Source organism: Danio aesculapii, chromosome 22 (assembly GCF_903798145.1).
Source record: "Danio aesculapii chromosome 22, fDanAes4.1, whole genome shotgun sequence".
Classification (NCBI taxonomy): domain Eukaryota; kingdom Metazoa; phylum Chordata; class Actinopteri; order Cypriniformes; family Danionidae; genus Danio; species Danio aesculapii.
In genome coordinates this window covers 29,770,027-29,794,445 of record NC_079456.1, presented here as the reverse complement: position 1 = coordinate 29,794,445, position 24,419 = coordinate 29,770,027, and the positions used below count along the sequence as shown (strand labels likewise).

The window sequence follows — 24,419 nt, the reverse complement described above, 5'->3', positions numbered from 1 at the left end:
AACGTCTGCCTCTGCTTCTGCTGGATCCAGAAGAGACTCTGCCTTTTTGCCTTCAAATCGTATGTGTGTGTGTGTGTGTGTGTGTGTGTGTGTGTGTGTGTGTGTGTGTGTGTGTGAGAGAGAGAGAGAGAGAGAGAGAGAGAGAGAGAGAGAGAGAGAGAGAGAGAGAGAGAGAGAGAGAGAGAGAGAGAGAGAGAAACACTGATGTTGGTGTGTTTTCTGGTTTTTCTTCAGCCAGTAAGAAGCCTGGAGAGCCTCTGATCATCTCTGACATTAAAAAAGGCAGCATGGCTCACAGGTACAAACAAACACTCACATGTACTGATAAAAAAACATTGTTGTTGTTGTTGTTATTGTTGTTGTTGTTGGTGGTTGTTGCTGCTGTTGTTTGTCATTATTCTGATCCTGTTAACTAGTCTGATAATTTTTTATTTTATGTAGAATTTAGACACAGATATCAATGTTGTTGTATTACTTTATATGTAATATAATAATATATTATTATGAGACATGAGAATATAATTCTAATATTAATTGAATAAATACAATTACATCTTAAACATGATGTTTAATAGACAATTTATATTTTTTTCACTTTTGGAAAAGTAAATACATTTAGTGCTATACTTTATTATTATTATTGTTATTATTATTATTATTATTATTATTATTATTATTATTATTATTATTATCATTATTTTTATTATTTTTATTATTATTATTATTAATATATTGTATATTTTATATTATGATATTATTTTACATAGCAGTCAATATCAGTACAATTTATTTGAATGGTTTGTATTCATATATATATATATATATATATATATATATATATATATATATATATATATATATATATATATATATATATATATATATATATATATATATATATAGTAATATACAGTAAATAATATTTGACTAGACATTTTTCAAGACACTTTTATACAGCTTAAAGTGACATTTAAAGGCTTAACTAGGTTAATCAGTTTTACTAGGCAGGTTAGGGTAATTTGGCAAGTTATTGTATAATGATGGTTTAAAATATAGCTTAAAGGGGCTAATAATTTTGACCTTAAAATGTTTTTTAAAAAATTAAAAACTGCTTTTATTCTAGCCAAAACAAAACAAATACATTTCTTTGCTCTGTTAAACATAATTTGAGAAATATGGAAAAAAAGAATTTATAATTAATAATGGAAAATATTGTTTCTCTTTGGCTTTTGGGATTTATGGATTATAGATTATGTTTTATATTCCCAACATTATATTGTTCATGCAGCATAAGGACTGAGGCTATTTGTAGAATCATTGTTTGTTTGTTTGTTTTTTTCAGGACAGGAACGCTGGAGCCTGGAGATAAACTGCTGGCCATAGACAACATCCGTCTGGAGAACTGCTCCATGGAGGACGCCGCTCAGATACTACAGCAGAGCGAAGACCTGGTCAAACTCAAGATCCGCAAAGATGAGGACAACTCTGGTCTGTGTGTGTGTGAGAGAGAAAAAAGAGACCCAAATGTTTTATATAATATTCTTGTATATCAGACATGTAGTTTTATACATAAGATAATGAAAATAAATATAACTTTATACACACACACACAGGTGTCACTGTGTTGCAGTGGGTAGTACAATCGCCTCACAGCAAAAAGTTCGCTGGTTCGAGCCTCGGCTGAGTCAGTTGGCATTTCTGTGTGGAGTTTGCATTTTCTCCCCGTGTTTGGCGTGGGTTTCCTCCAGGTGCCTGGGTTTCCCCCACAAGTCCAAAGACATGTGCTATAGGAGTATTGGGTAAGCTAAATTGTCTGTAGTGTATGAGTGTGAATTAGTGTGTGTGAATTAATGGTTGTTTTACAGTGATGGGTTGCAGCTGCAAGGGCATCCGCTGTATGAAGCATATACTGAACAAACACACACAAATTATTTATCTCTATTTTACGCTTTCATCCGAAGGTCTCCATTAAAGTTTTTTTCTGTGCTTTTATATTATTTAGTTTGTATATCTTAGGATGCAGTATTTTATTTTCAATTATCTAATTTATCATTTGTCACATCTTTATTTTGAAGCAGTTTTAAAAACAAAAAAACTAAAATAAAGTCTAAATGTAAATAATTTGTTTTTTAATTATTTTTTTAAGATATATTTTATAACAATATTATTATTCAATCATTCATTTTCTTTCAGCTTAGTCCCTTTATTAATCTGGGGTCACCACAGTGGAATGAACCGCCAACTTATCCATCATATGTTTTACACAGCGGATGCCCTTCCAGCCACAACCCATCACTGGGAAACACCTAAACATTCTCATTCACACACATACACTACACGCCAATTGCGTTTATTCAATTGACCTAAAGCGCATGTCTTTGGACTGTTTTTAATTTACTTGTTAAATATAAATTATTTACATTGATTTTATTTTTATTCATTGTTAGATATAACATCTGGTTCGTTTCTAACTACATTTGAATTTAATGTTTTGTTTTTTGTTTAGTTTTAGTTGTTATATATATTTATTTATTTATTTTTTTATTTTTTTTTTTATTTACATTTATTACTTAATTTGGTTTGATTTAAAATGTTTATTATTTGTGATGCATATCATACATCATGACGTTTGAAATAACTAAAACAATAAATTTTTATTTGACTCTTATAAAACGAAAAATGAAATTGAACGAAATTGGATGGGAAGTTTCAGTCAGCCCAAAATCAAATGGTAAACTTTAAATTAACTTAAATGAAAAATATAATTAAAAACCATAGACTGTCAGTGTGTGGTTTCAGATATGACCAGCAGGTGTCAGTGCAATACAGCAAAACTTCAGCAGAAATGCAGATGTTTGAGTTTCTTTTTTCTGTTGAACACAAAGGAACATACATATACATACATACATGTACAAAATGTAAGAAAAAGGTGAATGGTGCATTAAATTCACATCTTTTGAATATTAGAATGTGTGCATTTGATGATGCATTTACCGCTAACAAGCAAATAAGAACTTTCTAATGAAGGCAAGAAAAGTTTGAAAAAAAATGTATTCATTCATTCATTCATTCATTCATTCATTCATTCATTCATTCATTTTAATTAGTTTAATGATAATTCATTAATAATTGAATAATTCATTCATATGATTCATTCAAAACATCATCCAGACACAAAGCAACATTGGCATTTTCAAGAATTCCAGAAAGACCTGTAATTAATGCTGATAGCAGTCACAGTGACTGAAAAAAATTTCAACAAATGAAGATTTTTAAAATTTATTTATGTTTTAGATTCATAACTTGAATTTAGACATCAGAGTTTGAGTTATTAAGAGCTTTTAAATTTATTTACTGAATTATTTGTTTAAATTAGTTTTAAGTTATAATTCATTAATAATTGATCATTCAAATGATTCATTCAAAACAGCTGATTAATTCAGACACAAAGAAATAGAGGAATAACATACGTTGGAACATCATGACTGACCAATCAGAACCAAGCATTCCAGATAAACTTGTAATAATCATCAAATCTAACAATAAATGATGATAGGCCATTGAATTATTTGAAAATAATGCACACCTAAAATGAAAAGGCCATTCTTTTCTAATAATTCTAGTAAATTCGAGTCAATTACTCTACAGCTTATTCTACAGTTCCCACACCTAAATACACTGATCTGATGTTGCATTTCAGACATTTGTCTGCGTTTATCCCTCAATTTGCTCGTGTGTAGCTCTAGTTTTTCTTGCGCATCTCAACTAAGCCATGTGTAATGTTTTGATGTGATTTTTGTATATGAAATAGCTGAATTCATTCAGCGTAGTGATGTGGAACTGTAACCCACTCAAAACCTGCTGGAACTACTTTAGCTGTGCATTTATATGAAAATAACTGCACACTTTAGAATGCTCATCAGCCAATCAGAATCAAGCATTCGGTTGACTTGGCTTGTCTTGTTTTTCTGTTGACAGACGAGCAGGAGTCTTCGGGCTCCATCATTTATACGGTGGAGCTGAAGCGTTATGGTGGCCCACTGGGAATCACCATCTCTGGCACAGAGGAGCCCTTTGACCCCATCATAATCTCTGGCTTGACCAAGAGAGGCCTGGCAGAGCGGTAAGAGCCCTGGAACTACACAAATACACCTAATCACTTTCCTTCGGCTTAGTCCCTGATTTGTCAAGAGTCGCCACAGTGGAATGAACCAACAATTACTCTTCCATATGTATTATGGGGCGAATTCCCTTTCAGTTACAACCCAGTACTAGGAAACACTCATACAATGCACTCTCTCATTTACACACACACACACACACACACACACACACACACACACACACACACACACACACTAATACACTATGCCCAATTTAGTTTATCCAGTTCACCTTTACCACAAGTCACTGGAGTGTGGACTCCCACACGAACACTGGGAGAACATGCAAACTTCACACAGAAATGCCAACTGCAACCAGATCGCTAACTGGCTGATCAGCATGCATGCACGCACACACACACGCACGGCTCTCTATATGGAGCCTTCCCATTGACATAATGGTTTTTATACTGTATAAACTATCTATCCCTTTAACCCAAGTCTACCCCTAAACCCAACACTCTCAGGAAACAATGGGTTGGTCGTCATGGAGACCAACATATGTCCCTATAAGGTCAATATTTACTTATATTGCATGATTGTAATACGTATTTATGTACTCACACACTATTAGTTCTAAATTATGCATCGTCTTCTCTGACCATCAGATTTAGTGATTTAGAGCAAAGACTGAAAAATATCAGATAAAATATCAGATTTGAACATTTGTCCCTTTCTTTAATAAATATAGTTTCAGAATATACTGTAAAGGGGCGGTGCAGTGGTGCAGTAGGTAGTGCTGTCGCCTCACAGCAAGAAGAGATGGGTTGCGACTGGAAAGGCATCTGCTGGATAAGTTGGCGGTTCATTCCGCTGTGGCGACCCCGGATTAATAAAGAGACTAAGCTGAAAAGAAAATGAATGAATGAATGAATGAATGAATATACTGTAAACATATTTTTTAGTAAATAAAATAGTAATACTATTAAATGTAATATCACTACTGTTCTCCCTTCATTGGTGTGGGCTTCCTCCGGGTGCTCCAGTTTCACCCACATGCCAAAGAAATATGCCAAAGGTGAATTTGGTAGGCTAAATTGTCCCTAGTGTTTGTGTATGAATGAGTGTGTATGGATGTTTCCCAGTAATGGGTTGCAGCTGGAAGGGCATCCGCTGCACAAAACAAATGCTGGATAAGTTGGCGGTTCATTCTGCTGTGGCGACCCCTGATTAATAAAGGGACTAAGTCGAAAAGAAAATGAATGAATAAATGAATATTAGGAATATTAGTACTACTACTACTACTACTACTACTACTACTACTAATAATAATAATAATAATAATAATAATAATAATAATAATAATAATAATAATAATTAAGATACTAAATATCCAATCATCCATCTTCAATCCCTTATCTGAAGCCAGGTCATCATGGGGCATCAGTCTCAGCATGCAACTCAAGATTTAATATATCATGGGAATTTATTATTATTAATGATGAAGATGATGATGATTATTATTTCTATTATTTTAATGAATAAATACATTTTTACTTTGTTATAGTTTATTGTATAACCGGCCACTTTATTAGGTAAACCAGCCTAACTGCTCGTTAACACAAATTTCTAGTCAGCCAAACACATAGCAGCACCTCAATGCATTTAGGCATGTAGACATGGTCAAGACAATCTGCTGCAGTTCAAACCGAGCATCAGAATGGGTAAGAAAGATATATTAAGTGACTTTGAATGTGTCATGGTTGTTGGTGCCAGAAGGGCTGGTTTGAGTACTTCAGATCTACTGGGGTTTTCACGCACAACCATCTCTAAGGTTTACAGAGAATGGTCTGAAAAAGAGAAAATATCCAGTGAGTGGCAGTTCTGTGGGTGCAAATGTCTTGTTGATGCCAGAGGTCTAAGACGAAAGGCCAGACTAGTTGGAGCTGATAGAATAGCAACAGTAACTCAAATAACCATTTGTTACAACCGAGGTATGCAGAAGAGCATCTCTGAATGCACAACAAGGCCAACCTTGGCAATTCTGTCAGCTAAGAACAGGAAACTGAGGCTACAATTTACACAAGCTCACCAAATTTGGACAATAGAAGATTGGAAAAAAAGTTGCCTGCTCTGATGAGTCTTGATTTCTGCTGCCACATTCAGATAGTAGGGTCAGAATTTGGCATCAACAACATGAAGGCATGGATCCATCCTGTCTTGTTTCAACAGTTTAGGCTGCTGGTAGGGGTGTAATGGTGTGGGGGATGTTTTTTCACACAATTTGGGCTTATCAGTACCAATTGAGTATCAGTACCTGAGTATTGCTGCTGACCATGTCCATCCCTTTATGATCACAGTGTACCCATCTTCTGATGGCTACTTCCAGCAGGCTAACTCGTCATGTCATAAAGCGCGAATCATCTCAGACTGGTTTCTTGAACATGACAATGAGTTCCCTTACTCAAATGGCCTCCACAGTCACCAGAGCTCAATCCAATAGAGCATCTTTGGGATGTGGTGAAACGAGAGATTCACATCATGGACGTGCAGCTGACAAATCTGCAGCTACTGCACGATGCTATTACAGTATGTCAATATGGACCAAAATCTCTGAGGAATATTTCCAATACCTTGTTGAATCTATGCCACAAAGGATTAAGGCAGTAAATATGTTATTTATTTATTTTATAGATTTTTTTGATGACTGCTGGTCAGTTCTTTTATTGACTTTCCATGAAGTTTAAAAAGAGTTTGTGTACTAAAAATCCCTCATGTTTTTGACCATGTCTCTCAGGACTGGTGCCATCCATGTTGGCGATCGTATTCTGGCCATCAACAGTGTGAGTCTGAAGGGGAAGCCACTCAGTGAAGCCATACACCTGCTGCAGATGGCTGGAGAAACCGTCACGCTCAAGATCAAGAAACAGGCTGACTGTACGTCTCACAAACACCTCTTACACAAGCAATGCTATATTCTAAATTACATAGTGTATTATTACATGGAAATAATGTAAATTATTTTAAATGAATTATAGCACTTGATCAAATTGATTTATTTTTTTTTTTATAAATAATATATGATAACCATATTAGTGTAAAAAGAATAAATATACATTTTAAATAAAAAACATATGAAAATGTGGTAAAATAAAAAGACTTACATTTGATATAATTTCTATATTTGTTTATTTAATTATTATTATTATTATTATTATTATTATTATTATTATTATTATTATTATTATTATTATTATAAATTATATTATTGATTATTATTTTGATTACTTGTATCTGCCTGTATTGATAAATCTCAGTAAAAGACTTTCCCCCAATTAATTTCAATAGATATGTATTACTTTATAATGCATTAAATATGTTATAGAAGCATCATTATAATACAGTTTTGCTAATTTTTTTCCTAACTGAAATCTGTTTACACACCTGACATAACCTGTGTTAATATTATGTTGGATTATGAAAATTGTTATATTCTTCAGCACCGGATGAAAAAAATAAAGAGAACGATCTGGATAATGATCTCAGCGATAACGAAGACGAGATGACAGACTCGCAGAAGACCAGTAAACTGTCTGACATTTACTCCACCACCATCCCCAGTGTGGACTCGGCCATGGAGTCATGGGACGGTTCGGGCATCGACGCTGGTTACAGCAGCCAAGGTGGATTTACTCTTCTCATCGCTGTTTTCAACACTGATAAATCGACATAAAATAATAATTTCTGATTCTGTATCAATTCAAAATGCTTTGCAATTCGACATGACTCGTGACAAATTCACAAGCGTGCTTCCTCGTAAACCTTTTTAGTGGATGGTTAAAAATTTTCCTAGAATGACATCTGTTGTTAAAAACTAGCCTAGAGCACCATCTGCTGTTAAAAACTAGCCTAGAGTGCCATATAGCCTAGAGTTCCATCTGCTGTTCAAAACTAGCCTAGAGGGCCATATGCTGTTAAAAAGTGGTCTAGCGCACTGTCTGCTATTAAAAACTAGCCTAGAGCGCCATCTGCTGTACAAAAGAAGCTTAGAGCGCCATTTATAGTTAATACCTAGCCTAGAGTGCCGCTTGCTGTTAAAAACTAGTCCAGAGCACTATCTGCTGTTAAAAACTAGCCTAAAGTGCCATCTGATGTTCAAAACTAGCCTAGAGCACCATCTGCTGTACAAAAGTGGCCTAGAGCGCAATTTACTGTTAATACCTAGCCTAGAGCATCTGTGTGGAAAAGTCTGAAACACATCACAAACTACAAGACACCCTCCCCCAGCACTGTAGACAATGAATGACTTGCAAACGACCTGAATGAGTTTTACTGGCGGTTTGAGAAACCCCCCCACACCCACTCTGAACTGCTCTTTACGCCACCATTAACACCTCCACCACCCCCCGCCTCCCTCATACCTGCCCTACAGTTCAGTGAAGAGGAGGTGTGCCAGGTCTTCCTGAAACAGAAGAGGAAAAAAGCACCAGGCCCAGATTTTATAACACCAGCCTGTTTAAAATCCCATCTTCACCCTGATCTTCAACAGATCACTGGAGCTGTGTGAAGTGCCCTCCTGCCTCAAAACGCTCCACCATCATCCCCATCCCAAAGAAACCCAAACTTGCAGGACTAAATGACTACAGACCAGTGGCACTAACATCTGTGGTCATGAAGTCTTTTGAAAAACTGGTGCTGGCCCACCTGAAGGACATCACTGAACCCTCACTGGACTCTCTTCAGTTTGCCTACAGAGCAAACAGGTCTGTGGATGATGCAGTAAATATAGGACTGCATTATGCTCAGCAACCCTAGACAGACCAGGGACTTATGTGAGGATCTTGTTTGTTGACTTCAGCTCGGCGTTTAACATTATCATCCCAAAACTTCTCCTGCCCAAATAACTCAGCTCTCTGTGCCCACCTCTGTCTGTCAGTAGATCAACAGCTTCCTAACGGACAGGCAGCAGCTGGTGAAGCTGGGAAAATTCTCATCTAGTATCCGCACAATCAGCACTGGCGTCCCCCAGGGGTGTGTCCTCTCCCCACTGCTCTTCTCCCTGTACACGAATGACTGCACATCAAAAGACTCCTCTGTGAAGCTCTTGAAGTTTGCAGACGACACCACACTTATCGGCCTCATTCAGGACGGTGACGAGTCTGCTTACAGACAGGAGGTTAAGGAGTTGGCTGTCTGGTGCAGTCACAACAACCTGGAGCTCAACACGCTCAAAACAGTGGAGATGATAGTGGACTTCAGGAGAAACCCCCCTGCTCTCCCCCCACTGAGCATCATGGACAGCATTGTGGCAGCAGTGGAGTCATTCAGGTTCCTGGGCACCACCATCTCTCAGGACCTGAAGTGGGACACTCACATTGACTCCATTGTCAAAAAAGCTCAACAGAGGCTGTACTTTCTTCGTCAGCTGAGGAAGTTTAACCTTCCAAAGGAGCTGCTGAAACAGTTCTACACCTCCATCATTGAATCAGTCATCCTCACATCAATAACTGTCTGGTTTAGCTCAGCTACTAAATACGACCTCCAAAGACTACGTCGAATAGTTCGGACTGCTGAGCGAATCACTGGTACAATCCTTCCTACTCCCCAAGAACTGTACTTATCCAGAGCGAGCAGAAGGGCTGACAAAATCACTCTGGACCCCTCACACCCAGCACACTGCCTCTTTGAACTTTTACCTTCTGGTCAACGCTACAGAGCACTGCGCACCAGAACAGCCCGAACCAGAAACAGTTTCTTCCCTCAGGCAATCCATCTGATGAACACTTGATGATAATAATTGTGGAACCAACATCACTACTTGCCATACACTTTTATACACATATACACTTATTTAACAACACACTTTACATGCCAATTTGCACATAACAGCTGCACATATAACGTTGTATATAGTAATAAACATGTACATACACTTGTCAATCTGTATATTTGCACTCACTACTTACTTCTATTTTAAAAAATATATATATTTATTATCTGTTTTTTGTCCTGTCTCTGTAATGCTGTTGCACTGTAGAAGCTTTGTCATGAAAAAAAAATCCTCGTATGTGTGAACATACCTGGCAATAAAGCTCTTTCTGATTCTGATTCTTATAGAGTGCCGCTTGCTGTTAAAAACTAGTCCAGACCACCATCTGCTGTTAAAAACTAGCCTAGAGCACCACCTGCTGTTAAAAACTAAATCTACATAAAAGTAAAAATTTCTGATTAAAATAAAATAAAAATTTCTGATTCTGTATGAATTCAAAATGCTTTGCAATTCTACATGACTCAGCCAAATTCACAAGCGCGCTTCCTCGTAAACCTTTTTAGTGGATGGTTAAAAATTTTCATAGAATGACATCTGTTGTTAAAAACTAGCCCAGAGCACTGTCTGCTGTTAAAAACTAGACTAGATTGCCATGTACCCTAGAGTTTCATCTGCTGTTCAAAACTAGCCTAGAGGGCCATATGCTGTTAAAAAGTGGTCTAGCGTACTGTCTGCTATTAAAAACTAGCCTAGAGCGCCACCTGCTGTTAAAACTAGCCTAGAGCGCCATCTGCTGTACAAAGGTAGCCTAGAGCGCCATCTACTGTCAAAACTGTCATAGAGCTTGTCTGCTGTTAAAAACTAGCCTAGAGCACCATCTGCTGTTAAAAACTAGAGCGCCACCTGCTGTTAAAAACTAGCCTAGAGCACCATCTGCTGTTAAAAACTAGAGAGCCACCTGCTGTTAAAAACTAGTCCAGAGCACCATCTGCTGTTCAAAACTAGCCTAGAGTGCCGCCTGCTATTAAAAACCAGCCTAGTGCTGTTTGCTGTTTAAAACTATGCTAGTGCACCATCTGCTGTTAAAACTAGCCTTAGCTAATTAGCCTATTTTTCACCACAGCTATGATTAAACATTGAAGACTAGAATAATGCTGCAGAAATGTTAACTGTGTATTACATTAATTCATTATCTCTAATATATCATTTACTGTGAGTAAGTTTTATATATTGCATCTCCTCCACAGGTGCGTTCATCCATCAGGCTGCTGGTATTGCGCTACACCCTCACGAGTGGCGAAACACCAAGCAGAGAAACAGCACTCCACCACCAACCCGCCGCAAAAACTATCCCTTTAGTGACGGAGGATTCAGTGAGGATGACTGGGATAAAGCTGCTGGGTGAGACACGCAAACACTTGAAATACAACGTGAAAAATACAACGTGTCATAATGTACTTTCTCTTTCTATTCAGGACCATATATAATATAACTGCTAATTAGTATAGGAGATTTGTTAGTTTATGGCATATTTGATCAGTATATTGCTCTTCCGTGTTTCTGTTGGTGGAAAATATTGGACATATTCAGTGATGTCAGATCTGGCTCTATGGTGGCTCTCCACCCTGTGGAAAAATGCTTCTTAGAGGGCTCGCAAGACAAACTAGCTCTGAACCAACAAGAGCACTAACTGTGGTTCATTCTGGTGAAAAAAAAGAGTATTTGTGAACATTACCTGATGAGGAAGTTCTGCTGCTTTCCTCTTTTCATACCAGATGGGAGCTTGGAGTTCGTGCTTTGTAGTTCTTGGCAGTATACTAGAACTGCATACTATAATACTAGAACTGTAATACTAGGCAGTTTGGCAACTGAGATCATGGGGGTCGCAGGTTGAGCTGTTAGAAAATCCTTAAACATTCTGGAGCCACGGTCCTGCAGAGTTGAACTCCAACCCTAACCCTAAAGAGGGACAGTTGTGGCCTAATGGTTTGATAATTGGACTTGGCCTTGACCTTGTAATCCAAAGGTTGCAGATTCTTAGTACCAGCAGGAATTGAAGGTAGGGGAGTGAATGAATCACACTCTCTCCCAGTTGAGGTGCCTTGAGCAAGGACCAATTTTTCAAGCTGATCAAGGTCTAAGGGTGAATACTATAGAAAGCTACAGGCAGGAGTGTTTTTAGTAACTCTGCAGGACTTTGGCCCTTAATGATTGAACCACCCCTGCTCTTTCAAATATCTCTCAAGGTTCCATTCTGTACATGAAAGTTTGCTCTGCAACTTCTTCCAATCCCAGCATGGACCTTCTGTCAATTGAATCTACCAAGACTTGATGAGAGTTTGCTGACTTTGATAAATTGTCTGAGCAGTTTCTCGTTCAAAATCAAATGAAGGATGTGACTCAAGCTGTGGTTAAGTTTATTAATGAGTAGCTCAAATTGAAGGGGGAACATCTCGTAGTAAGTTAGAGTACTGCTTCTTCATGAGTGGTCAGGCCCAGATGCCAACGAGATCTTCTTAATCAAATCATCATGTTTACAACCCTGCAACATGAGTTTGGATTAACATAATTTAATGCTGAAGATTGTATGTAGCTCCAGGAGGGAGGAACAGAAGAGCAGTGTGGCTGCCTGTGTAAAGACCAAGAGCCCAGTTGTCACTCTCAGTCATCAAGGGGCCCAATCATGTCCTAAACCTCTTCATACCTGCCTGTCGTCTACTTAGGCATCCAGAACTTTGAAGAAGTAGCTTCAGATGTAACTCATCTAACCCCACAGCAGTTTTCCTTTTCCATTCAGAATTCAGGTATTCAGGCATTTTATCAATGATAGATTCTGCTCCATAGGATGATTGAGGGAATCTTTGCATCTCTTGAATTATACTTAGTGGACCTACAGGTTCAAGAGGCTGACATCGAATTTCATAGTATCATGACAGATCTAATGCCTTGTTTGAGCAATGGGCACAAAAGTCATATATTTCCATTTAGAAATATTTCTAAATGGAAAGTTGATTTTGGGAAGGAAAGTGAACCCAGTTTCTTTCAATTATCCTGGGCTAATTGCTCTTTCACAAAAGCTTGGGCAGAGGCTAAAACATAAGAAGAGTCTGTTCCTGTTTGTGGAGCTTGACCAGGAAGTGGGCACAAATATCTCGGGTATAGTCCATTCATGCCATGTTACGGGGTTACTTATGTAACTTGGTTCCTTGAAAAGGGAACAAGGCACCGTGCAGTACTGTGCACTGGGTTTCAAGTGCGCCCCTACCACATTCTCAGACAAATTTATCTTGAGATGTTGTTTGTAGGTGCCACTTTTCAAATTCATAGGTTGTGTATATATATATATATATATATATATATATATATATATATAGGCCAATAAATACTGATTTATATTACACAATATTCATATGTCAGGACAAAAAGGAAGGCATTCCCGTAACATCAGCGCCATAAAGCACTGTCACATTCCCTACTTAGGGAACAAAGTTAACAACCTTTGTTTACAACCTTTGTTTACGACAAAGTTTAGACCTGAGATGTTTTGATTTATAAAAGATGTAGCAATTGACCACAGCTTTTGTTTTACTTTTAAGATGTGTATCTGTCTGTTTCTCTAATTTGTTTTTAACCATCTACAGTGGAAACCTACTAAATCATTTTAGCAACCAAATGTCATTATCTTAGCTATAAAAAAGTTCCAAATGTTATATTTAACTAACTTAAAAGTAAAAAATATATTTGATATTTGATGAGTCGCCATTCATTTGAACTTTGAGTAAATTATACATTTAGTCTAACAGTGTTTTAGGCCTGAAGTTTTTTCATAAGCTGCCTTTCTCCATGCAGCCTTTCGGTCCTTTTTACCATGCCAAGACTGGTGCCAGAGAGCCGCAAGTTAGTGCCAGCCTGAGTGCCTCATGCCTCATTGGCTGTAATGTGTTTGCCTGCCACAGATACAGCAGCCAGACTCATGCAGATGCACTCCTGATGGAGCAGGAGGACAGTTTTTGGTGCCAGGCTTTGGAAGACCTGGAGACGTGTGGCCAGTCTGAACTACTTAGAGAGATCGAGGTAACATACTTAAATCATCGACTCGTTACTTGGAAATCTTTCATCATTTGATACTTTGGATTAAAATGAACAGATCCGAGGAAAGATGGTGTTTCTATGAAGAAGTATATATTTTTGCACTTGGGAGTATGCTGATATTCTGAATATGTAAGGTTTACTTAAAGGATAATAATTTATGTGCACAAAAAAAAATCACAGATAAATTATATTTTATTAATTCATTCATTTTCTTTTTGGCTTAGTCTTTTTATTAATTTGGGGTCGCCACAGCAGAATAAACCGCCAACTTATCCAGCACATGTTTTATGCAGCGAATGTCCTTCCAGCTACAACCCATCACTAGGAAACATCCATACACGCTCATTCACACACATACACTACGGACAGTTTAGCCTACCAAATTCACCTGTACCACATGTCTTTGGACTTGTGGGGGACACCGGAGCACCCGGAGGAAACCCACACAAACCCACGCAAACGCAAATTGCAAACTCCCCACAGAAACGGCAACTGACCAAGCTGAGGCTCAAAACAGCGACCTTCTTGCTGCGAGGCAACAGTACTGCCTACTGCGCCACTGCGTCCTCAAGGTTACATTCAACATTTATTATTATTTTTTTTACTAAGTAATCTTTGCACTATATAACATTTAATTCCTGTAGCGAATTAAGTTCTCGAATAACCCAGACTCAGTGACAACAGGTGTAGATAATTATTTGTGACTTTACTTCTTAAGGGGATAGTTCACCCAAACTAATTAATTCTATCAACTCACCCAGAGAAAGAGGGGAAAAAAAGTTTAAATGTTGGAAATTCCATTGACTTCCAGTGTTGTTTTTTTTAAGAATTATGGGGCTACTGGTTTCAATTATCATTTAAAATATTTAATTTTGTTTTTAACAGAAAAAAAGAAACCTATAAAGCTTTGGAACCACTTAAGGGAGAGTAAATCATTAGTACATATTCATTTTTTAATAAACTATCCCTTTATTGTAAGTAAATAAATAAATATGTCCCAAATCACCAATCAGTACACTACTATTACCACAAAAACACTGCATGCTGACTGATTTCTCATTTCATGCCTGCTTGCTTGAAACAATGAGCTCTGTTCTGCCAACTGGGAAGAGTAACAGAAGTATGGGGAAGTGTTTTTTTTTTGTTATCAGGTTATCTTATGAGGTCAGCCATGGATGACATGTCTGTCAGTGCTTGACTTACTTCCGTGGAACAGAAGTAGAGATATTTTGTCCTTCTCAGGAACACTTTTGTGTAATGTAATGTTCCTGTCAATTTTCACATTCATTTTCAGAAACACTTGCCATATTATAAAAATACTGTGGTTATTTATAGAAAGTACTATAGTGTTTTTAAACTATACTATAGTAAAGTAGTTGAGTTAATCTGTTGTGGTGATTCTATAGTTAATATGGGAACACTAATTACCAAATGATAAACAAATGACCCAGTACTGTAAATTGCTATATGTTAAATCATACTTCAATATTAATAAAATAGACTACCTGACAAAAGTCTTGTCATCAATCCCAGTTGTAAGAGCAACGAATAATAACTTGACTTCTAGTTGATCATTTGGAAAAATGGCAGAAGATAGATTTTTCTGATGAATCATCTGTTGAACTGCATCCCAGTCATCACAAATACTGCAGAAGACCTATTTGGAACCCACATAGACCCAAGATCATCATAGAAATCTGTCAAGTTTGGTGAAGGAAAAATCATGGTTTGGGGTTACAGTCAGTATGAGGGCGGACAAGAGATCTGCAGAGTGGATGGTAACATCGACAGCCTGAGGTATCAAGACATTTGTGCTTCCCATTACATTACAAACCACAGACGAGGGCAAATTCTTCAGCAGGATAGCGCTCCTCATACTTCAGCCTCTACATCAAAGTTCCTGAAAGCAAAGTAGGTCAAGGTGCTCCAGGATTGGCCAGCCAAGTAACCAGACATGAACATTATTGAGCATGTCTGGGGTACGCTGAAGGAGGAGGCATTGAAGATGAAACCAAAGAATCTTGATGAACTCTGGAAGCGCTGCAAGAACGCTTTCTTATCATTTTGTTTCACTTTTGCTTTTCTTTTTGCTTTTCCCTAGTTTTTGAACTTTCTTTTTATACTGCTTAGTTACTTCACTTTTCTTAAAGTATATACTTTTTTACTTTTGCTTTGAGGTTAGCTTTTTGCTTATTTGCTTACCATTGATTTGTTAACCTGTTATTTTGTTTTTGTTTTTTGGCTATGCATTTTATTTTGAATTGCTGATTTTTTTTGTGCTGTGCTTTTTTTGTTATTTGTTTGTTTTTTTGTTGTTGTTGTTTTTTTTTTTTTGCTTTTTTGTTATGTCCTTTTTTAACTATAGTTTAGCTATTATTTGCTTTGTTTTTGATTAGTTTTTCATGATTTGCAGAGTTTGATTTACGCTCAAGCTCAAAATTATTCATAGCAAATTCTGACTTTTAAGCTAAAGGTAATTTTATCTTACCAGCAAGTTTTTTTTTCAACCGGTAATGACACAGGCTTCTCCTAAACAACAATAAGATTATGTATGATGTAAAAGGCATGATTGTGTAAAAAATATTTTCAGCTTTTATTTATATACAAAATTTAAGTCAGAATTTGTCAGGGCTATGCATAATTTCTGGCTTGACTATTTTTTTTTTTTTTTTTTTTTTGTTGCTTTTTTAGTTTTGTTTGTTTGTTTGTTTGTTTGTTTGTTTGTTTGTTTGTTTCTTTGTTTTTTTGTTTCTTTGTTTTTTTGTTTCTTTGTTTCTTTGTTTTGAGCCATGCTTTCACTTGTTGTGATTTGCCTTAATATTTTTTTTGCAAACTGAGTATACTGTCCAATGGGAGGCTTCCTCAATACATTTTCTAAAGGCCTTTTCACAAGAGAAGAATTGCATTCAGAGGATCAGCAAACTTCAAACGAAATTTGGCATGATAAAAAGCCATTATTAGAGCCCTTAATCAATGTTTGTGCTTATCTTCATTCCGTAGGCATCAATAATGACGGGCAGTGCTCTGAGTTTGGGTGTTGAGGGTGGAAAGACTCACATTGATCCAGTCAACCAACCTCACCTCAGCCCACTGCGTAAATCCCCACATCTCCTCAACGAGACCAAAAACAAGAGCACACTGCGCATGTCCGAAAAGACCTGGGAGTCCCGGAGAATCAAAGAGGAGATTCAGGACATCCTGTCGCCGACACCACTAGAGCTTCACAAGGTGTGATGAGTACAAAAAAATCACACACTTAACACATCAACACATCTTCTCGGAAAATATCCTTGTCTATGCAGACATTGGCTGCCCTCTTTCATTAATGTTGTAGGTTATAATGAGAACATTGTGTTTTTCAAACTCAGTGTTTTTTTTTTTCTTCTTAGAAAGTCTAAACAAATTCTAAAGTAGTTCAAAGTGGTTTAAGCTGGTTTAAAGAACAAACTTATACAGTAGGTACAAACTAATTGTACACTGTCAGCATCCCTAAGGTTAATTTTCATTCTTATTTTAATGGCACATTAACATTTTTTGCTTTGTTTTATTGTTCATTTTAATATGTTGATGTTTTTTGTTTCACTCTGCTTTGTTCTTTGTTTTCTTTTATGCCTGGCTGTTTTACTTTGTTTAAATCCAACATAGGCTCATTCTGAAAATGCAACCATATATACATTTCTGGAGATTGCGAATTATGTAGCCAGAAATACGTTTGGCTACATTCTGTCTTTAAATCGAACGCTACGGGTGGTATGACGCCGTTCCTTTTCATGCTAGCAGCTGACGCTAGCCTCCATAGTGACGGCTATCCCACTGTAACCAGTTTGTCTAGTGGCTTGCCACTTATGTCAGCGGACCTAAGACACAGAAAGGAATTGACCGCGACAACGGGGTTTGAGTTTGGTGAAGAACCGTTTCAGAAAGCAGGTAAGAAAAAAAACAAAAGCCAAAAAATAAAATAAACAAGTAAATAACAGGGTAAGAATGTGGTAAAATCTGAAAATGTGGTAAAAATCAGGGGGCTTTTCTTTATCTGGATTGCTTTTCAAAACACTGTTTGTTTGGTTTAGGGAATGTGGTTGGAGAGGGTATCGGTTGATTGGTCAGTCAGTCAGTCAGTCAACAGCGGCCTCTGGTGGACTGACACGAGAACAGCAGGCGCAAATGGCACTCGCAACAGAAATTTGAGATCCCAAAAAGCGTACAAGGCAGTCTCTGGTGGATTCCTGAATATTTGGCAGAATGAGCCTGGGTTGATTAAATCTGTTTGTTTATTTTTTTTATATTCTTTCTTTGCTTGCCTGTGTGTTGCTCTGCAGTTGTTTTTGTTTTTTGTTTCCTTTTAAGCTTCACTTGGCTGTTTTGTTTTACTTTTATAAATTAGATTTTTATTTCTTTCATTTTCTTTGCTTTGCAATTGCTTCCTGTTTCCTTTAGCTTTGCTTGGCTGTTTTCCTTAACTTTTTGTTCTGTTTTCATTTTCTGCATGTTTTGTGCTTTTCTTAGATGGGTTTTGTTTTTTTGTTTGTTTTGTATTTGTTTTGGTTTGCACTTTGCTTGGATGTGTTTCAAATGAAATTATTCCATTATTTACAATTGTCATTAGAAAAACCATTAATACCATATTTTGTTTTACGTTTATTGTTATTTTTTGTAAATTATTGCTTTAAGACTTCCACATAATCTACCAAACACTTTCAGAAGAAATGGTCATGGTTGATTTATCTAAATAATTTCATGTTACCAGGTGACGGTGATGAAAGACCCGGAGAGTGACGACTTCGGCTTCAGCGTATCGGACGGTTTCTTGGAAAAGGGTGTTTACGTGAACATGATCAGACCTGAGGGTCCGGCAGATCGGGCTGGGCTCAAACCCTACGACAGGATCCTTCAGGTGCCTCTTCTCAGATCTCCAGCTATACGATCTGCCCGGGGCGGTTAAATATAAACCCAGAGGCGTGAGCGTCAGTAAGGCGTTAATGTAATGTAATGGCTCATGGAGGACATGTCGAGTTAAACAGTGATTTCACTGGATCTTTGCAGCATCTGTGGTCACATCTGGAAAGTCCCCTTCTTGGTAATCTCACATGCATCACTGGCCCTGGAAATGATTCAGGCTGTGTTAATATTATACTTAAAGTCCTCCTGAGATCAAATTTATGTTTTAACTGTTAGTATCCATTTGATTTTACAACACTTTAAAGGTCCCATGAAATTAAAATTAAAAATAGTTTTTTAGATGTTAGTATCAGTAAGTTCGTTTTTATGATATCTATAATATATAATATATATATATATATATATATGTATATATGTGTGTATATATAATATATATATATATATATATATATATATATATATATATATATATATATATATATATATATATATATATATATATATGTGTGTGTGTGTGTGTGTGTGTGTGTGTGTATATATAATGATAAATAAATAGCAGTACTGTTATTGTTATCCAATTATTATTCTAAATACATAACAGAAATTAATCCTAAATGTAACTGGAAAACAATCTAAAGACACAACTGGAGTGATGCTAAGATAATTTAAGAAATATTTTGCATGAATATTAATTTTATAAGAATGAAATTCTATAGACAATTCCATAGAATACCAAAAAAAGATGTTTTATAGAATTATCTGTTGTGTGTAGTCTTAGACCCGACTCAAGACCGAAAATTAGGTTTATTAAGTCCAACCTCCCTGACTTCATCCCTCCTTTCTGCTTCATACCAAAAAAAAAAAACTATCAGGAGCCATGCAGTATAAACAAGATCACCATCATATTATTTAAACTTTGTTTTGTCGACTTGCAAAACTCACTGCGTGCCTGTTTTACAACGCATGAGCAATGCGGCTATTTTTTCGGCGTGCATGTTCACAACCGGACCGGGAGCAGAGCGGCACGTCAGCGCCAAGCAGTAGCGGTATGTGTGATGCGCGTGGCGGCGCAGGTTTTTTTTCTGCGCACATGCTGCTCAGTTTGTTTTTTGATTAAACTGCATTGCTTTCATCAGAGTTGGTTTAGTTGCACATAGAGAATAACATCTTTATTCTGGGATTACCACTCTTAATAAATACACTTGCATATAAAGTAAGTCATATCTCAAAGAATTTACTGGGGCACTGGCGATTTATACTGGGGCACGTGCCCCAGTAAATGGGGTCTAGCGATGCCCCTGGTTTAGAGTAGTAATCACAATACTGTGATAGCGTGAAACTGTAATATTTTTCATACCATCAGAATGTTATGTCAGCCTATGTCTACAAGTTGTATATTAGTTTCTCAGACGGCGTTTTGGATTTTCTCTTTCGCTTCGTACAGCGGCCCTGAATTGTCAAAACACCTCTCAAAACACCTTTTCGGATGTGAAAAAATCTAACTTAATTTACATTTTTTATGATGGATGAAAGTTTCGGATGTAGTATGTCAATACGATTGACACAACGTGGTCAAATAAATTTTTTAATGTGCGATAATTACAGACTAAATTATAGATTCAGTGTGCAATAATCTTTTGTCTGCTAACCTTTGAATCTTTATCCATCAGGTGAACCACGTGCGGACGCGGGACTTCGACTGCTGTTTGGCTGTTCCTCTGATCACGGAGGCTGGAGATAAACTGGAGCTGGTGATCAGCAGAAACCCGCTGGCACAGACAGGTACAGCTCAACCCCACGACTGCCATCCGCACTTCAACCCCGTGGGACACTGTCGCGAGCAACAGACCAGCGTTCTGGACCTGTGACATTCGCCAAAATCAGACTCACAACAAAAAACTCCAGTCGATGACAGATCGAGGAGCTAGAGATCCGAGCCTTCAGTGCGATACGTCAAAAGGGTCTGAGCCAGTTTTTTAAGAACTACAACAAAAATCAAACAATATATAAAAAAATAAAACAAGTGGACTACTTCAGTGCATAACACGTGGATTTCATGCCACCCTATCAAAGTTTTATTTATTTATTTATTTATTTATTTATTTATTTATTTATTTATTTATTTATTTATTTATTTATTTATTTATTTATTTTTATAATTTATTATTTATTGTTTAGGTAACACCTTATAATAACTACACAATATGAATCATTTATTTTTATTAAGCATTAGCATCTACTGAATTCATTATTTGTTAAGCATTAACTCTACATTAATAAATGTAAGTAAACAGTTTATAACTGCAGCTACAAATGCTGTCGTCTTGACTTATAACCACATTTATAATGTTAATAATTGTATTTTCATAATTTGTTAATGAGTTATTTTTCATTACTAAATTAAGAATTACATTATTTACAAACCAGTTGTATTTAAGAGTAGTTGGTGGTTTTTAAGATCATTCAGAATGAGTTAGTAAATGATTAATAAACTATTAAAAATCAATGTTTATATATCTTATTATTCAGGCGTATAGTAATAGTTACTATGCAGGTTAGAAAATGCTTTATTAACTTAACTTCATGCAGTTTTGTGACCTAATCTAAAGTGGGGACTATTTATGCTTTATAAATCCCTTATAATGACAATTAAAGGCTTATTATCAAATGAGCATTAATCTTTGCAGTCTTATCTAAAAAGTAAAATTACAGTAAAGTTTAAACATTGCTGAGTAACAGAAGTGTCAAAATACAACATAAAATTGGATAAAACAACAATATAATAATTTAACAATATAATAGAATGCAATGTTTAAACTGTACAGTAATTTTTTTTTTTTTTTAAATAAGGTTGCAAAGATGTATCTGCAAATGAATCAAAATCATTAAAGTCATTTACATTCTTTTTTCCTGTTTAGAATTTAACTGAGCTTTTAATTGTTATTTATAAGGGATTTAAAAAGCATAAATAAGTCCTCACTTTAGATTAGGTCACAAAACTGGATGAACTGGATGATTAAGTTAATAAAGCATTTATTAACATACAAATTAACTATTAGTAAATGCCTGAATAATACAAATTATAAATGTTAATTTGAATAGTTTATTAATCATTTACTAACTCAATCTGAATGATCTTTAAAAACCACCAACTATTCTTAATAACTGGTTTGTAAATAATGTAAAACTTAGTTTAGTAATGAAAAATAATTCATTAACAAATTATGAAAGTACAATTATTAAGCACATAAATGTGGTTATAAGTCAAGAATACAGCATTTGTAGCTGCAGTTATAAACTGCTTACTAACATTTATTAATGTAGAGTTAATGCTTAACAGATAATGAATTCACTAGATGCTTATGCTTAATAAATAATTCATAGTGAGTAGTTATTATAAAGTGTTATCATTTTTTATTATTTATTTTATTTATTCTATTTATTTTATTTTTATTTATTTATTTATTCATCTTTTTATTTATTTATTTATTTATTTATTTATTTATTTATTCATCTTTTTATTTATTTATTTGTTTTGTTTTTATTTATTAATTAATTTATTTATTTTTTATTTATACATTTTAATTTATTTTATTTAAATTTATTTATTTATTATTGTTTATTTTTTATGTATTTTTTATTTATTTATCTTTATTTTTTATTTATTATTTTATTTATTATTATTATTTTTTTTTATTTAATTATTTATTTAATTTATATTTTATTTTGTTATTTTTTATTTAATTTATTTTTATTTATTTATGCTTTTTGACTTACTCGTTTGCTTTCCTTTTTCTTAATTTTCTCTGTTTTTTTTTCAATCTTTACTCTTTTGGTTGCTTTTTATTTTTGTTTTTCATATTTTAATCTGTGCTTATTTTGTTTGTTTTAGTTTTTTCTCTTTTCTATTCTTTCCTTTTAATTGAAGTTTCTGTTTACTTATTTTGGTTGTTCTTATTTTCCATTTGGTTTTATTTTATTTATTTATATATTTGTTTGTTTCTGTTTGTTTGTGTTTTTCTGTTCCTTTTTGTTTTTATTTTACAAATTTAGTTTTGTTTTACTTCTTTACATCAGATTTATTTATTTTTAATTTTTTGCTATGGTTTCTTTATTCCTTTAGTTTCATTTTTGTTTTGAGTACTTCATCTAAAAAGCATACTGTGTCCAAATGTTTACAAAACAGAGAAGTATTTTTTTTTTGAAGTATATTAATCACATCATTTTTAATAAGCATTTCTAACATTTCCATTTTCTGTAGCAAAAGTGTTCATTTTTCCATTTTCCAGTAGCAAATGTGCAACTACAAATTAGGCTTTATTTTAGTCCCAACTGAGTCACTGCAGCAATACCTTCAGGCACACGCTGTCCTTTCTCAAAAACACACACGCACTGCATTTATAAACAGACAAAATGCCACCATCCTTTGTCCCCTACACATATAAACCATATAGACGCACTACAAACAAATTTAATGTTATCCCTGTGTCAGACATAAACAGACTAAAACACTTCAGGCCATGCACAAGGTGACTTCTGCTGCTCTGCAGAAATAGGCTTTTGAAAACAAACACAGCATCACATTTCTTATTTTTCAGCAATATCAAGCATTTTATATCAATAGGATACAGTTTGGTGTCTTACTATTTTTTATGCAGCAAAGAGACAAGATTTCAGGATAAACATTGTGGTAAACTACACTGTAAAATGTCATGACTTATTTTTATTGACAATGAATATTTTAATAACTATATCAGATTTCAATACATTTTTTAAGTTATGCAAAGTTTAACGTAATATTTTATCTTATATAAGTTCAGATGAGTATGACATTTTATTTGATTCAATTAAGAAAATGAAGTCAGCAATAATGTCATTTACATTGTCAATACAGCATATTTACAGCAACTATTACAACATGAAAGAGGTCATTATAAACAAATTATGTGTGTTTACTTCTTAATTAAATACTTATTTTGGCTGGTTTTGAGCTCTTTCACTTAAAACATCAGCTATTATTAAATCTTTTGCAAGATTATTTCTGAAAACAAACAAACAAATAATGCTATTGCAACATTTTCTGTCAAAAATGCAATTGCAATTTTTAATTTGTAGAACAAAATCTCAAAAAATCAGCTGCAGTTATGAGAAGAAAAAGTCAGAATTGTTAAAAAAACAAACTCAATTGTGAGAAATGAATTTGCAAAAAATCATTTTGAGATGTAAGTTCATAATGTAAGAATTGAGCAAAAAGTCATAATTATGCATTTTATTTTGTTTATTTATGTTTTATCCTATGGAGAAACAATGAATTGACCACCACATCCCTGTAGTTAGCATTTAATATATAAAAAACAGAAATAGAAACATGGTTAAAGTAATAACAGGCCTCGGAAAAATAGTTAAAAACAAATTGATGGAGCTTTGCAGTCAATATCTTAGCTCCCATTTTGTACCCTATTTGTATGAAATGCTCAAACTGCTTTCCTGAGAAACAAGAAGCTGTGACACTGGCACACAAAATCTTACCGGAGCCTACTTTATTGACACTTTAT

At 35.2% G+C, this 24,419-nt stretch overlaps 1 protein-coding gene across 1 annotated transcript in view; it reads left to right on the top strand.

Annotated features, from left to right (window-relative positions):
* Window positions 1-20,769, top strand: part of grip2b (glutamate receptor interacting protein 2b) — a 258,941-nt gene extending 238,172 nt beyond the window's left edge. Inside the window, exons 15-24 of the mRNA XM_056447878.1 lie at window positions 235-298; window positions 1,343-1,488; window positions 3,979-4,123; window positions 6,901-7,040; window positions 7,604-7,786; window positions 11,121-11,274; window positions 13,830-13,947; window positions 16,966-17,193; window positions 18,713-18,859; window positions 20,535-20,769. Of these exons, the coding sequence (XP_056303853.1) occupies window positions 235-298; window positions 1,343-1,488; window positions 3,979-4,123; window positions 6,901-7,040; window positions 7,604-7,786; window positions 11,121-11,274; window positions 13,830-13,947; window positions 16,966-17,193; window positions 18,713-18,859; window positions 20,535-20,732 (1,523 nt within the window). The 3' untranslated portion in view covers window positions 20,733-20,769. The remainder of the gene's footprint in view (window positions 1-234; window positions 299-1,342; window positions 1,489-3,978; window positions 4,124-6,900; window positions 7,041-7,603; window positions 7,787-11,120; window positions 11,275-13,829; window positions 13,948-16,965; window positions 17,194-18,712; window positions 18,860-20,534) is intronic.
* Window positions 20,770-24,419: the final 3,650 nt, after the last annotated feature.